The following is a 17,004-nucleotide window of genomic DNA, read 5'->3' on the forward strand; positions in this document are numbered from 1 at the left end:
CCCTGAGTACTTGATGATGCCTTTTGTTATTCAGTTATCAGCAACTTTTTGCAATAGATGTAATAATCATCTCTGCTTGACAGATGGGGAAGCAAAGCTTAGTAAGTTAAAACTTGCAATAAGAATTAGAATGGTTAGAACTTATATTACTAGTGAACTGCAGAAAAGCAATTTAACCTCAGTCTGCCTCGCTCAGAGCCCATGTGTGCAATCACCACCCCAGAACAACTCTCAGAGCCTTCGTGAAGTTGGCAAAGACACTTGCTGTTTTCTCATTTTCTTAATTTCTCGCTTCTTATTTTCTCCTCATTTTCATAATCTCATGATGGAAATAGTTATGGAAGATGCACAACGTGCTTTTTAAGTGTCTCTCTAATTCTGTGTAATTCGACCTTAGAACCCAAATGGCTGTCCTCTACCCCGCTTTCATCATTCTTTGTAGTACTCTTGTGAGAAGAAAGGCCTCCTCCTTGGTCAGATCCTTCCCGATTGCTTGCGTTGGAGTTTTGATTCCTTTCTAATACCAGCATACCTGAGTGTGAGGCTAAGTGAAGAGCATTTTTTAGTATAAATTCTGTTCATCTGTGATAACATTTTGCATCTGCTTCACCAATATCACAGAGTAATGTCACTGCAGTCAGTGATAGACTTTCTGTGTAAATTCTTTGGCTTCTACCAACAAACTAAAGAAAATGCCTAAAATCCAAATAAGAGAGGTAAATACTATATGCATATGTTAATTTGTTGTGATACACAATTTTTATTATAAGAAATATCGCATGACACAGGGAATCCAGGACAGATAAACCCCTCAGGACCAATAATGAGAGGGGAAGGGGAAGGTGGGGTAGAAAGGAAGAACCGATCACATTAATCTACATGTAGCCCCCTCCCTGGAGGACAGACAACAGAAAAGTGGGTAAAGGGAGACGTCGGACAGTGACAAAATAATAATTCACAAATTATCAAGGGTTCGTGGGGGGCGGCAGGGCAGGAGGGGAAAAATGAGCTGATAGCAGGGGTCAAGTAGAAAGCAAATGTTTTGAGATGGTAACAGATTTACAAATGTGCTCACAATGGATAGATGTATGGATTGTGATAAGAGTTGTACGAGCCCCCAGTAAAAATGATTTTTAAAAGAAGGGTTTCATGTTGGTTTTCCTTCCCATTGTTGATCAGACTTTATTTGTAGTGATGGTTTTCTTCTTTGTGTTTAAAGGGCAGCCATTCTACAAAAGTGGAAGCTGTGGTTAGAACTCTGATGAGAATCCAGCGTAGAGATCCAGGGGCTAAAGCGCTCGTTTTTTCAACGGTATAAGCCACATTTCACCCTCAATGTTAACTCAGACCAGTTTTCTCTCTCATGAGTTTATATCGATTTGTATGAGATAGTCAATTTCTTTGCCATAATAGATTTAGACTTAGAATTACTATTAGATTATTACTCATTAAATTATGTCCATGCCCATAGGATAGAATTATTTTTAGAGAAATTTAATGATAATTCATGTCTGTACTTTATTTAGGAATGTTTACTCCTTTTTATGGAGTTCTGCTTATCCAGTGGTGAGAGCAGTACTAACCGACAGGTTATAAATTCAGACTCAGTAGCTATTCTTCAAGCAAGAAGCAGTGATGGCCTGCCTCGAGAGTTAAACCTTCTGGGAAGCCCTCTGGGCATTTCCACTCTTGGCATGGAGTCGAAATCGACTCGACAACACGCTTCTCACTTTAAACATGGAAACCTGTAACCTTGAAATTAAATTAAAGCATTCGAGTGAATAAGGTAGTAAAAATTCTTTACCTTAAATTTGGAAAGATAAGTGACCATACCTATTGAATACTTAATTTTTTTGTTTTGTTAATTATGTCTTCTATAGTTAAATGTTTAAAGAATCTCGCATCTTTCATCTATACTTAAGCCATCATTTGATACCATTATTTCAAGGTAGAGCTATCGAATGTTGGTAGTGCTGAATATGAGGATTTGGTGTTTCTTTGGATTATTTAACACTAAACTACAAAAGTTATTTTAATTTTGCCCCTTTACAGATCCTCTTTGTGAAAGCATTGTATAAATATTTGTTTTATTTGTTTTAGTGGCAAGATGTATTGGATATTATTTCAAAAGCTCTTACTGACAACAACATGGAATTTGCACAAATCAGTCGCATTAAGACATTTCAGGTACGTATATCAGGAAAATTTAATTTGTGTTATTTGGATTAGATTCAGCCACATGTTAATTATTAATTATCTTGCCTTTCTACCCTTTTTTAATCATATAAATCACATTAGCAAAGTTTTAATTCTTAATTCATGAATTACAAAATTAACCTTTAAAGGCAAAGTAGAGAAACTACTAATTTTTTCTGTAGCAACACCAGAGTATCTTAAGATCTTCTGGTTTCCCCCAATAAAATGATTTAAAAATATATATCTGGTTTGAAACTCTTCGTTATTATGGGAAACCGTTGTGTATGATACCTCCCTTGAATGGGCCCAAGGCCTTACGTGTCCCAAGGATTAGGTTCTCAATGTACTATAAAGGTGAACCGAATAAAGTCCCAATCGCCCTCGTATACTCAGAACATTCCCAGATGCACGCTCCGAGGACATGCAAAGAAAAGACAACCAACTGCAAATGTAGCCGATTTTGTCTCTGCTCACACTCACTCTGGCACAGTGGTTCTCAGCCTTCCTAACGCCGCGACCCTTTAATATAGCCCCTCATGTTGCGGTGACCCGCCAACCATCAAATTGTTTTCAATGCTACTTCATAACTGTAATTTTGCTACTATTTCATATTGTAAACACCTGATATGCAGGATGTATTAGACGACCCCTGCGAAAGGATCATTGGACTCCCAAAGGGGTGGCGACCCACAGATTGAGAACCGCTGCCCTAGCACATTATTTCTCCTCTAAGCTAGTGTGATTGAATTTGCATCCATCATGTGTATAATCTTGCGAATCCGCTATATATGATAAAGAAAAAGTGAGCATATGTGATATTTTCCTTGTTATTAAAGATAAACAACATGTTTATATTTTCTAAAATTGACCATTTTGCATTTCATACTTACATTTAATTGACCCAGCTAAAATTAAAATGTACCTTTCTTTTTTAGGAGAATCTTTCCGCATTTAAGCATGATCCCCAAATCAATATCTTGCTGCTGCCCCTGCACACGGGTTCTAATGGACTAACAATCATTGAGGCAACTCATGTTCTCTTGGTGGAGCCCATACTGAACCCCGCCCATGAGCTGCAGGCCATAGGGAGGGTGCACCGAATCGGACAGACCAAGTAAGAGCTGAAATGAAATGAGGGTCGGTCGTGCTTGCTTCAGGTTTCTCAGGAACTCGTCTAATTATGGTTTTCACAGCCTGTTCATTTTTAATTACTTAATTATGAAATGTGTGGAGTTATGGCAAAGCAGTAATTGAGAGTTTCAGCTCTCCTGCCACCAGATGGGAAACCCTAAAATTCACCTAGAGCTTTGTCTTCCTTCTTATTTGCTTCACAAAATAAGCCTTCCCTCTTTCAAAACGGCCATGATGGCATCATCAAATAAGGTCTGTTATAATACGTGAGATGGTTGTGTAATGAAAGGGATCCATCATGATTTTATTAGGAATTTGTTTATAGTGTATTTCATGCTTGAGTGAAAATAACTATCTCCTTGATAAGTTCTTACTGAAGAGATAAGCCTAAGGTTAAACAGTAAGAGGTAACTAGATTTAGGAGAGGGTGGAAGCAAACCTAACTTCAAAATGTTGGATATTACGTTTGATAAAACTTCCCAGATATGTTCCATCCTGGAAGTTAAATTATATGAAGTTATATGAAGTTAAACTATATATTTTTAAAATGCTGTCATAATGAGCATTTATTAAACAAATATTAATTGTGCATATACTGAACATCCAAATTGAATAAGACATAAACCTCCTCCCACAAGAAAGTGACTGTGCAGTAGAGAGGGGAAGGGTCTGAAAACATTGCGGTGGAGTGTGCACAAGTCAGGTTGCTGCCGTAGCTGAAAAGAAAGCAGTGGGGAGTCCCGTGTGTCCTAGAGAATGAACGAAGGCTTGAGTCTTGAGGAAAGCGTGCGCTCGAGGACAAAGACAAGCTGCATGCGTGAAAACACAAGAGGTCCTAAATAGATACCTCTTAGGACTTTAAGAAGTTTGGATTTATGGGTGCAAAGTATAAGGAAAGATGAATGCCTTGTCTACCACTTAAGAAGTTCTGATCCTTCTATAAGCAATAGCCAGGAGACCAAATAAAATTTTGAACAGGACAGAGAGACATGGTCATCAAAGGAATTCTTAACAGAATATGGCAAAGCAATGAAATAAATACATGGGGGTTCTCAGGTACTACCAGATGTCAGGTAAAATGGCTTATATCTTGGTTTTGTTCTTTTAAAAAAAAGTTGACTTCTTGTTCTACCAGTTTTTTCTAAACACAAACAACTTGCCACAAGTTTATGTTGGCAAGTCATAATCATCCTATATTTCGCTAGTAAACAGGTTTTTCTACTCTCTCAGGTCGTATCACCCAATGCCCCCATCTTGCAACCGAACTACATGCCTCTTTCATTTCATGTTTATGAATCATCTTCTGTGTGCCAGGCATTGCCCTGGATTCTTGAGGTGTCCTGAGAGCGCGAGAGCCTTTGTGTATAAAAACTGGCTGTTAGGAAGGCAGGTAGTAAACCGGGAACAGAATATATTAGATGCTAGAAAAACAGATCAGGGTTAGAGGACTAAGTAAGAATGCAGGGAGATGAGTAGAAAGACTTTAATTGCAAAGGAAATATTTGAGCAAAGACTTAAAAGAGGCGAGAAACCTAGTTATAAAAACACCTTGGAGAAGAATGCTCAGTCATTATATCCAGTGTAAAGAGTTCAGGAGATGGCCTAGTATGCTTGCAAGATGGCGGACCAGGTCAGAGTTGGACTTGCTAGAGGGAAGAAGAATAGGAGATGAACTCAGCTTAGGAGAAGCAGATTTTAAAGGGCCTAAGAAGCCAAGACTCCCTGGGGTGCAGTGGTTAGCACTCAGTGGTTAAACAAAAGACTGTGAGTTCAGACCCACCAGGTCCTTAGGGGAAAGATGTGACAGTCTGCTCCTGTAACCCGTCACCGCCTTGGAGAGCCTTTGGGGCAGTTCTGTCCTGACCAATAGGATCGCTCTGAACTGGAGTGCATTTGAAGGCCGGGAGTCAGGTCTGTTTGTTTAGAGTCTCACCGTGAGGACCTTGGTCTTACTCTGAAATGGGGTAGACGAGAGAGAAACCATGGTTTTGACATGGACAACTAGACGGTAAAGTAGCCATCAGCAGCCATAGGAACGACTAGAGGATGGAGTTGTGGTGACGGAAGAAAAGTTTAGATAGAAATTTGAGATGTTTATTAGACATCTGAACGGATTGTTATACAGTTGAAGAAGCAAGGCTAGAGTTGAAAAAGGGAAGTGGAGTGGGGAAAGCTGGAGATGCACATTTGGAGACCAACATAGATGATAGTGTTTTAACGTCATGAGAGAATATGTCAAAGATGGTTGGCTCGGGAGGAAGAAAAGGAACCCACAAAGTCAAAGCTCAGAGTAAATTAGACAGCGTTAAGAGAGGTGGCTACTAGGGAAGTGGCTCAAGAAGTATGGTAATCCTATGATAAATCCTAAGCCAGTTTCTCTGGAGGCAGTGGCCTGCTTGGAATGTAAGAATAGGATTGTGTGGATTTATTTAGTTACTAATACATTCCACATAACAAGAAGTAACTTGTCCAATACCCCTAACTTGTAAAACATAGTGGCAGGTTTCAAACACAGACAAAGCTCACACTCCATGCTTTAACCACAACACACTGGCATGGACAACTATTTTTGAGGAATTTCGCTTCAGAGAGGAACACAGAGTGGGATTTAGATGGGGGGAGGGGTATTTGTTAATTGTTTTGTTAATTACCCACCCATACTGTAGCCACAGGCATTATTAAAATACAAGTTAGGCATAAAGCTCTCTGATGTCTTCCCATGGGAGACCAATTAAAATCCAGATTCCTGGCCCTGTCCTACAAGACCCCATATGACTTGGCTCCTGCCCGCCTGCCCTCTGCCTCTCACTACATGTGCCTCTCCCACACCAGGCTTCCTCTTGTCCCAGGGACATTTAAGCTTCTCCCAAGCACCTCCTATGCGCCGAGGGGCCTTGCATTTATTTGCTGTTTCTTCTGCCTGCATACTCTTATTTTCCCACATCTTTTCTTAGCAGCCTCATTTCCATCATGACTTGCTCCACTCAGAAGCCTGCCTCTTCAGGAAGCTTTTTCTACTTGGAATAGTCTTGTTTCTGCACATTGTTTATTGGTTGTCTCCCTCATACATAGGTTAGTTCATTGAGATCAAGTGCTTTGTTTTAGTCCCTGCTGAACTCCCAACACTTGGATTAGTACTTGCTAAGAGTGGGCACCAACTGACTGTTGATTCTAGCCGCCAGACTGTTTACACATAATATTGTGAAACCTGTTTGGAACTAATTGAAGGTGTTTATAAACTTTTCGTTTGTTATGTGCCTTCTAGACCTACTATTGTGCACAGATTCTTAATTAAAGCAACAATAGAAGAAAGAATGCAAACCATGCTGGAAACTGCTGGGAGGAGGTAGGTTTCCTCTTCTACAAATTGGTGGAGAAAGGCTTCCTGGTAGATAACAATGTGTTTGTTTTTTGGAGCATCTTTACTCTCTCCCAGCCCCCAGTTTTATCATTTTGGACCATCTTCACTTAAATGATGACTCGGTCAACCAAAGATAAAAGCACCGAGCCTACGAAATGCATTCTGTGAACCTTTTACCGGCTCAGTTTTATTCTTATTTCCCCTGTCTACATTTGACCAATGATTATGTCTAGATTTTTGTGTGTAAAATTTAAACTCTCTTACATGTCTTTGCCCCATTGGGTCACTTTTTACATGATTTTTGTCTGAGCCTCAGCCTGTCATGAATGTGTGAAACAATACTTGTATTCATCGATATGCGTGTGCAAAGAAGATTGAGACTTAGAGCTCAGCTGATAACAGGCCGTAATTCCAAAAGGCAGAACAGGAACACAAAGACCAAAACAGCCTTAATTTAACAAATTTACATTGGAACCATAAACTTCTAAATTTGTTGTCAGTATTCTCTTGTTTAAAGCCTGTGTAAAAAATATAGCCCGGTGTGTCACTGCATCCTGTGCACTCGGTGTGGTTATAAGAGACCCACGGGGCACATTATGGACTTAGAAAGGATGGTGTCCACTGAGATTGTTTGCCCAGTAGAAAACATGGCTGTGTTGTTGTTGTTTCCATTTATAACAGACCTGAGTGATTATCTTAAATTGCTAACTAAAATAGTAATTTGAAGAACGGTTGAAAATCTTTTGTAAGTAAGAGCATTAACAGTGGTTGGCAGGATCTCGGCTTTCTTTGTTTTATTAATTATCCAGGGGGGTGGAATTTCATGATGGAGCCTGTACATTATTTTTGATGAAATGTAGTAATAGTATCATCACCTCCTTCCTTCTGCGAATATCCAGTGACCTAGTTACAGAGACTTAGAAACAAACGAGTGTGCAGACTTGTGTTATTACAAACGTATTAATCGACTGCTGGGTTTCTTTCTGGCGCTGTCTTCTGGGGAAACCTGCAGTCACACGAGCTCATCGGCAAAGCATTCCGAGACCTCCGTCTTGACCGTGGCTGATCTGGCAGACCTGTTCACAAAAGAAACTGAAGACCTTGACTGACGTGCACTGGATTCGATCCAGGCTTTCATGGAGTCATAAACTTCCATGGCTTGCTGAGCAAAGTTATAAGGAAAAGCTCTATTCCAGTAGATGTCAGCAAACACTGTCATTGAGCACATTTGTTCCTCTCATTACACAGTGGCCTAGTCGTCTAGAGCCTTGTTCAATAGATCTCTTAAAGGTTTTTCATGTTCCACTCTCTAATAAAACATTTACTTTTCTTCCAAAGAATATACCTGATGCAGCGAGGGAACGGAGAGAGGTCGTGTGTACCTTTCTTTAGATCAGATCAGCCTTATAAAGAGTTGGAATACAAAGAAAGTAAACTCATCTACTGTTATATGACCTCACATACAGGCCTATTTTAAGAAGGGCCTTTCAGTATCTTTAGCACATAATTCACCAGTAGCTTATGTGTGTTAAATAGACAATGAATTACCTTAACGCTTAATTATTTGAGTAGATTTAGACTGTAACTCCATGAATAGTAAGTAACTTTATAATACAACTCCTGACAAGAAATGTTAGGCAAGTATTTCTTTTCTCTGGATCTTATTATTAAAAATCAAAATATTGGAAACATCCAATTTTCATTATGTATTGTCATACCACTGTAAACTTTGAACTCTGAATAGCATTTCTAAGTATATTAGCTTTTAAAGTATAATTTTATCTTAACATTGTTTAAACTGCTATGTCTGCAGTTAAAGTACCCAGGTTACTAAAAACATCCATTCTTAAGAAATCCATTCATAAATTTGCCTTTAAGTAGAATTTGTAGCTAAATCTGAAAAGGTGCATATGTTCTTATTTAGCCTGCCTTCAAGAAAAGATTGGAAACCATTTCAATGGTTTTAAAGTTGCATATGGATTAAAGTGAAGGCACATTTGCATATTCTTAGAGGCCACGTACAAGTCATCCTTAAGGTGGATGTTTGTAACTCGACAATGTACTGTACTCTTCATTGTTCATAAGTTTTTACTTAGCTTAAGATTGACACATCTGTAAATAACACATTTTTATGGTTTTAAGTCTTACCATTATGACATGGAAATATGGCAGGGTTTATTATTATTGAGCTGGTGTCTTTCCTCTTCCTGGTTCATGGGTAACTATCCTTCGTAACCACTTGTATTTAACGTTATGAGAGAGGAGTCTTTTCTCCCAGGTGAACTTCCCATGACGAGTAGTATTTGATGTTTAGAGCAAGAGAATGCTGTGGTCACACAAGAAGTCATTGGAAATGTTAATCACAGAGTGTTTCTTCTTCTGTGAAGAATTCGTGGACTTGGAGATTTCCATAAGGAGTAGCTTGTATCCTTCACAGTTTTGTGTGATGCAAATGTCTTTTCTGTTTGTGTCTTTGATCTTCCAGAGTTTTAATTAACCTTCAGGACTCGATAGCTCCTCTTTAGCTGCCCAGAAAATTGTAAGAGAAATATGCCCTGGGTCTTACTTGTCCAAGAGCCTTTGGTGCTTAGTTGTCACGGTGCATTCTCTCTAAGTCTAAAGGGTGACTTAATTCCGCTGAAGAAAACAAACACATGTTTCTGGTGCTTATTTTTCAGTTGAGAGAGATGCATGGGTTCTTTTATATGAAATTGCATATACATATTATTTTTATAGCTCTTTACATATTTTTAAGAGCTTGCCTGTACGTCCACCTGCTTAATTTTCCCAACAGGCCTGTGAGATGGATATTATTAATGTCGTCCCTCTTTTAAAGGTAACTGAGTTTCCAAAACTTTGAGAGACTTGAAAGTAAACATAGGAGCTCTTGGTTCCTTGATTTCAAGCCTCCTGTTCTGTTACTAAATTAAGTCATGCTTGACAGTAAGGAGGCCGTAGATACAACGTAATGATGACACGGTCCACACATTTGTTTTGTTTTGTTTTTTCAAAATATTCTTTCTTGAAAAAAAATTTAGGGAAAACCATTTGATATACTTGAATTTTGTAAAGCAAAGAGAAATGTGCTTACTGTATTTTTTAAAAACTTCTCATTTCTATAAGGCATCAAACATTTTAATGGAAATTAAAATTCAGGGGATTTATGTAAGTTCTGAGCATGGGACTTATGGTTTTCCTTTCAAATTTCCTAACAAAGAATGTCACAATTGCTTACACCATGAGAGCTCACAATTTATCTCTCTGTTACTTCTTCAAGGAGTGCTAGTAGCACAGTGGTCAAAGCTCAAGACTGACAACCAAAAAGTCAGTAGTACAAAGCCCCTGGCAGTTTGAATCCACTAGCTGGTCTGTAGGAGAAAGACTGGGCAGCTGCTTCCATACGGCGGCGGCACAGCCTTGGTTACCTGATGGGGCAGGTCAGCTCTGTCCAACAGGCTCGCTGTGCATCAGAAGGGGCCAGCTGGATGGCAGTTGGTTTTTGTTTATTTCTTGAAAATAGTTGTAACAGTTCTTGTAAACAGTTGTTCAAAACAAAGATCTAATCCTTACAACTTCTTGGCAGCAAGCAAAGGACTTTTGTTTGCTTCCCATGCCTTTTTATATGCTCTGCTGTGTTAGCATGCTTATAAATAGTTGCTTGCTAACAAATGCATGGTATACTAATCAACAGTAAGGAAAAATGATAGCCCTAATCCTGAGAAGACATTCCCAATGTTTGGAGATCTAGGGAACCGTTCTGTATTAAATGACTCCAGGTGAGCATAGTAGCAATGAAAGGATGATCTATATGAAATGTAAAATACATCTGTCTATCTCCAAGCCCCTCTCTCCAAACGCTGTTGCCTTTGCTCTCTCTGTAGTGCAGCTTTAACTTTTCTCTTTGCAGGATTAGCAAAAAGACCCATGGTGTCTTTTAGAGATTGGCCCCTTCTATCTCACACTGATAACAATAAACCAAACAATAATAAGAAGCTAAAAAGTCTTGCTCATTCCACATGTAATTACAATTACTGGGCAAAAAATTACCAAATATTTGTCAAAAGATATAGAAATTGAATGTAGCAGTACAAGATTAGACATCAACTCAAGCTACTATGAGAAGTGAACAAAAAAATTCTCCTCTAAATCTTTGCCTGACCTATTTTAATAGTTCTTCCAAGGTCTCGGGTGGTTGAGCTTTTGGTATTGTTTTGTTTTATTGTGCATTGGGTGGGTGAAGGTACACAGGACAATCCGTTTTCCATTCGACAGTTCATACACAGTCTGTTGCATGCCATGAATCACAGTCCTTGCAATGTAACCAGAGTCATCCCACTTCTACCCTGTGTTCTCAGTATTCGTCACACCTTCTCTCTTACCCTTCCTGCCCTCTCAATTTTGTCCACGGGCAAAATGGTTGATTGTTCTAATGGATGCTTGCCTCCCTACTGTCCATCTTTTCACTTTCCTAAAATTTTGCTGGACAAAACTCCACAATAATATACTATTCATAATTTTTATTGCTGTCTTATCAATTTTAAAAAACTAGTACAGTACCAGCAGTGCATTTTTAAGCCTGCCTACTGTAATTGTATGGTCTTCAATACTATTTCTGTACATTAGGGACAGTGAGCCATGTTTTTAATAAAGGTATGCTTGTAAGAATTTCCATGTACCTGTGTCACAGGAATGCCTATAAAGTCGCAGGGTTAAGATGGGCCCCCGCAAGCCTTCCTGCAACTGAAGGAAGGCAATGTGAGTAATTGATAATTCCAAGAGAAAGATAAGGCTCACTGTAGAGGTGTGCTGTTGCCTCTGACTTCCTAGGACAGATGGTAACAACTCCAGGAAGTAGTGGAAAAACTGAATCTGAGAGCTTGGCACAGCCCAGAGTTGCTGCCTCCCATCTTCCCCCACCTCAATGACGGCCATCCAGGCTTGCATGTCTTCTATTTGAGAGCAAAGCCCCTGCACTAGGACTTGGCATCCTCTTCTACCGTGGAGCAGAAGTCACTTTCCAAGTATTCTTGTTCCAGTGAAACCAAATCCTGCTGCAGCTGATCCTTTCTTCTCTGCAAAATGGAAGTCAAATGTAAATGATCTCCATTGTATGATGATCGTATTTATAGGGGACCTCTGTTTATATTAACTTTTTCTTTATGCCTGTCAGTCCATCTCTTCCATCTTTTCTCAGACTGCTGCTTCTCCAAACTCCTTCATTTGCTTTGTCTCTGTTTAAGACTATACACCCCTTACCATGCCATTGGAGGAATAATGTCTAAGGATACGTTTTCAGTCGGGCAATTTCCAGATCTGTTGTTTACATGCCAGCATATTTCTGATCGCTAACGTACAGCCCTTCTAGTGCCTTAAGCTAGCAAATATTTGTCCCCCGGTTTCCTTAGAAATTGTGTTTCTCCTTTTCCACTTACTTAGAGCGAATCTGCTGAGATTGTCTGAGTTTGGTTGCTTTCAGGACTGTTTAGTTTGTATTTACTGCATTCCTAATTTTGTACTCAAGACCGTCTAGTCCCACTCATCCCCTGTGTTCTCGCAGCTTTCCATAACCAAACCATGGCTGGGCCAGGGCTCTTCCAGAGCCTGCCTGAAACTTTCCATTAACTAGATGAGAACATTATTGCCTGTTGATCATGTTGGATGTCTTATCTTTGGAGCTTCACAGAATGTCTTCCTTGGTAAATGCAAATCTCTGTTTGAAAAAAGGAATGTATTTTAGTATCTGCTCTTGCTTTATTGTATCAGAATGTTTCTAAAATTATGACACTTAAAACTAATAAAGAATCAGTGTGGAATATTCTATTAAAACTTCTTTAATGATATTTACTTTTTAAACCCTCTATTGATGATCCGATTTCTGCTGCTTTTTATTGTTATTTGATGCCACTGCACCCATTTTCGATACAGAGTACTCCAAGTGACCGCCTAGCTCTGCCCGGGGCAAGTTTCTAAGTCATCGTCTTTGTGGAAGCAGGGCTCACAGCTTTTGCCCAGACAGTACTAGCCATTAGGTGGGTTCTAATGGCCCAGTTCTTAACCATGGTACCGTGAGGCCTGCTAGCCCATCACAGTCGCGCTCAGCTGGTCAGAGGCGTGGCCATGGCAAGGCAGGATGCACACCATTTGACACAGCATTCCGTCTAGTCCTCGCCAGAAACTTGATGCCTAAAGGGAATGCCACTCCACTGTAAGCCTCCACCAGGAGACAAGTGCCCAACTTAAGTGCCCGGAAGCACTGCACTCAGAAGAGCCTCAACCTGAAGGCACTCTGCGCCACCTCCACACATCAGCAAGCCCACTCCCCCAATTAAGTGCCCAGAGGCACCCTGCTCCACAATCCAGCCTCCTGTCCAAAAGCATTCACTTTGTTGATTGTAAGACCCACCACTCATTCCTGATTCTGCTAGTATCTTGCGTTCCACAGTACATGCTCCGGTCCTGGCACTGGCTGACAGTGGGGTTCCTCTCCTGCTTCTCAGAGGGCTCATTTTATATCCAACAGGATGGCAATGAAAATGTAGCCAATAATCAATTCCTTCTCGGTGAATCCTATCAGCATCTTTTCTCAATTACCCAGACACATCAGGAAAAAGGTCGTTTGTTGGCAGTTACAGATGCATAAAGTAATCCATTGCCCCTACAGGCCCTAATAAAGAACTTCCTAAAATGTTTTTATTTTCATTTGTGTAATATGAATTCTCAGAATAAGTTAATCTCTTAGGAAAGTAAACTGCAGCTCAAAGATGAGAGTCCGTTGTTAGGTGCCATCAAGCTGGTTCCACCCATCGCGGCCCTGTGCGCAGCAGAGCGGAACTGCCCATCCTGCACCGTCCACAGTGCCTCCTCCACCGGAGCCCATTGCAGCCACTGGGACAGTAAACTGCAATGAGAGCCGCCTTCCTGTTTGCTACCCTTCCATTTAGCAAACCTAATGGCCTTCTCCAGGGGCTGATTTCTCCTGACAACATGTCCAAAGTGTGTGAGGCGATGAGAGCCTAGTAGATTGACTTCATTCACTTGGAAGCATGCACAGTACGGAGTCGCTGAATCTGAAAGCGAACATAAAAGCAAATGGCACAAGAGCACAGGCAGTTCTTGTGAAGACGTGCTGCTGTTAGATTGTGGTCTGTACTACCCCTGCGTGCCCTATAGAGTTTCCCAGGCAACCAATCATCTGTTCAGAGCAGGTTCGGCAGGTTTTTCTCCCATCAAGCTGCTGACGGCGTTCAAGCAGCTTCACCCTATTTTATTTACCCTTGTATTTCATTCGTAAATATTGAAAGAAAGCATCCAAAGGTATGACATGATTATTTGGGGAGTTCCTTGTTAAACGAGTTTCCATGATCTAGCAGTTCCACTAAGATATCTGTTCACATAAAATGCTGCTCATGAATGTTCATGACAGCATTCCTCATAAATGAGTGAATAATGCTCACTTCCAGGAAGAGGAACAAACCTGCCTATCACAAAATAAAGAGATAAGTAAAATGTGGTATATCCAGACAAATACTTTTTTTAACATTTTATTAGGGACTCATACAACTCATCACAATCCATATATACATCAATTACGTAAAGCGCGTCTGTACATTCTTTGCTTTCATCATTTTCAAAGCATTTGCTCTTCACTTAAGCCCTTTGCATCAAGTCCTCTCTCTTCCCTTCCCTCCCCGCTCCCCCTCCCTCAGGAGCCCTTGATAATTTATAAATTATTATTTTGTCATATCTTGCCCTGTCTGATGTCTCCCTTCACCCCCTTTTGTCCATCCCCCAAGGAGGAGGTCACATGTAGATCCTTGTAATCGGTTCCCCCTTTCCAACCCACTCACCCTCTACTCTCCCAGTATCGCCCCTCACACCCCTGGTTCTGAAGGCCAGACAAATCTCCAGTCATAAAAAGGAACAAGGTACTGATATATGCTAGGACATGAACCCTGAAAACATTTCACCATATGAAGTTAAACAAAAGACCAGCTATTGGGTGCTTCCATTTATCTGAAATGGCCAGAACAGAAAGATTAACCACTGCCTAGGTTGGGGAATATGACTGCTGTGGGCATGAGGTTTCTCTTTGGGATGCTGAAAATGTTCTAAATTTAGATTGCAATATTTGCAAATTTCTATGAAGAGCCTCACGATGTTTCCTGTCTTTGAGCCAGCTGTCGTGGCCCCTGCTCCCATCTATCACATTAAGGATCTTCTCATTTACACTGACACCTTTCCTTACCAAGCATATGTCCATCTCAAGGAACTGGCCCCTACTAGTAACCAAAGTACCTGAGACAAGTCTCAACAGCCTTGCCTTTAAGGAGAATCCAGGCTGTAAATCTACCAAATAGATTCATTCAGCCTGCTCAGTCTTCTGAAAGACTACGGCAGATTCGTAGCTCATCACAGCGCAGGCATACATCTTTTCCAGTGTTCTGTATACGTAGGAGGCAACAGACAATATAGCGTGGATCACACATAGCTCAGTCTTTGAAGTGGCATCTTAACTCAACATTTTAAAGAGGACTTTTGTAGATTTATCCTTTGATTTGACTGCTGCTTCCATAGGCACTGATTGTTGGTCCCAATAAAATGAAATTTCTGATGACTTCTCTGTCCATTGGTCCAGCTGTTAGAATTTTTGTTTTCTTTAAATTGAGCTTTATTCCATACTGAAGTTCAAGTCCAATCTACCTGAGTAAGTGCTTCAAGTTTTCTTTGCTTTCAGCAACCAAGATTGCGTCATCTGCATATCTCAGATGATTATTGTGTTCTAGAATTCCCATTCTCAAATTTACCCAGTTTGCTATGATTCACATAGTCGAATGCTTTTGAATAGTTAATAAAGCACAAATAAACATCTTTCTGATATCCTCACCTTTCAGCCAAGATCCTTCGGACATCAGTAATGATATTCCTCACTCTTTGTCTTCTTATGAACCTGACATTAATTTATAGTAATTCCTGGTCAATGTTTTCTGCAACCGTTTTAAAATAATTTTCAACAAAATTTTACTTGCATGTGATGATAATAATTTCTACATTCTTGTGAATCACCTTCCCTTGGAATAGGCACAGATAGGACTCTTCCAGTCAGTTGATCATAAATTTGTCTTCTGCGGTTTTTGGCATAGAGTATTGAGTACCTCCAGCATTACTTCCATTTGTTGAAATATTTCATTGATGTTCTGTCAATTCCTTGAGCTATGGTTTTCACCAATGCCTTCAATGAAGCTTGATTTCTTCCTGTAATATCATCATAGATTCTTGATCATATATTACCCCCTGCAATGGTTGAAAGTCGTCTAATTCTTTTTTGGTATAGTGACAGTGTATTCTATCTTTTGATGTTCATCAGTCATTATTTTGCTCATTGGATCCTTCAATATGGCAACTTGAGGCTGGAATTTTTTCTTCAATTTCTTTCAGCTTTGGAAATGCTGAGCGTGTTTCTCCCTTCGGGGTTTTAACTCCAGGTTCTGCACATCCTTTCAATAGAATGCTTTACTTCGTTTCCTTGAGCTTCCCTTTGACACCTTCTGTCCAGCTTTTTTATGTATATTTCTTACTGCTTTTCTTACTGCTCTGCATTTCTAAAGCAAGGTTCACAGTCATTCATTTTGCTCTTTCTTGCCTGTCTTTTACATGACCTTTTACTCTTCATGTGAATGTTCTTGATGCTATACTGCAATTTATCTCTGGTCATTGGTGTTCAGTGCATCAAAAATATTCCTGAGATGCCCTCTGAATTCAAGTTGGAGATACTCAGTGTCCTATTTGGGCTCTCGTACTTGTTTTCCTTTTCTTCAGCTTCAACTTAGCAGAGACCCCAAACCCATCTGTAGCCAATTCAATAGGACATCTCCTCAGAGAAGGGCCACAAGGAAGTTATGAGTCAACTAGGGTGCAGTATAGCACTGATCAAACAATATTCCTCTGGTTCTTTGAGGCTTACACACACACCCCTCCACTATCATGACCCCGACTCTACCTTTCAGTTCTGGGTAGACCGGAGCATGTACACTTACAGAAGAGCTCAGGACGTATGTAATCCAGGTAAGATAAACTCCGCATGAACAGGAATGCGGGTAGTGGAAAAATAAGGCAGTAAGGGGGAACCAATTGAAATGATCGATGCATAACACACACCCCCACCCCACCCTGAAGGGGACAAACAACAGAAACATGGGTGAAGTGAGACAGCAGATACTGTAAAATCAGGGGGAAAAATTATCAAGGGTGGGAGGGTGGCAGAAGGAGGGACAAAAGAGCTGATGATACCAAGGGCTCAAATAGAAAATAAATGTTTA

At 40.2% G+C, this 17,004-nt stretch overlaps 1 protein-coding gene across 1 annotated transcript in view; it reads left to right on the forward strand.

Moving 5' to 3' along the window:
- Positions 1-12,497, forward strand: part of SHPRH (SNF2 histone linker PHD RING helicase) — a 100,923-nt gene extending 88,426 nt beyond the window's left edge. Inside the window, exons 26-30 of the mRNA XM_075554424.1 lie at positions 1,220-1,312; positions 2,101-2,187; positions 3,132-3,310; positions 6,593-6,673; positions 7,701-12,497. Of these exons, the coding sequence (XP_075410539.1) occupies positions 1,220-1,312; positions 2,101-2,187; positions 3,132-3,310; positions 6,593-6,673; positions 7,701-7,797 (537 nt within the window). The 3' untranslated portion in view covers positions 7,798-12,497. The remainder of the gene's footprint in view (positions 1-1,219; positions 1,313-2,100; positions 2,188-3,131; positions 3,311-6,592; positions 6,674-7,700) is intronic.
- The last annotated feature ends 4,507 nt before the right edge of the window (positions 12,498-17,004 follow it).

This window comes from Tenrec ecaudatus, chromosome 7 (assembly GCF_050624435.1).
Source record: "Tenrec ecaudatus isolate mTenEca1 chromosome 7, mTenEca1.hap1, whole genome shotgun sequence".
Taxonomy (NCBI): Eukaryota; Metazoa; Chordata; class Mammalia; order Afrosoricida; family Tenrecidae; genus Tenrec; species Tenrec ecaudatus.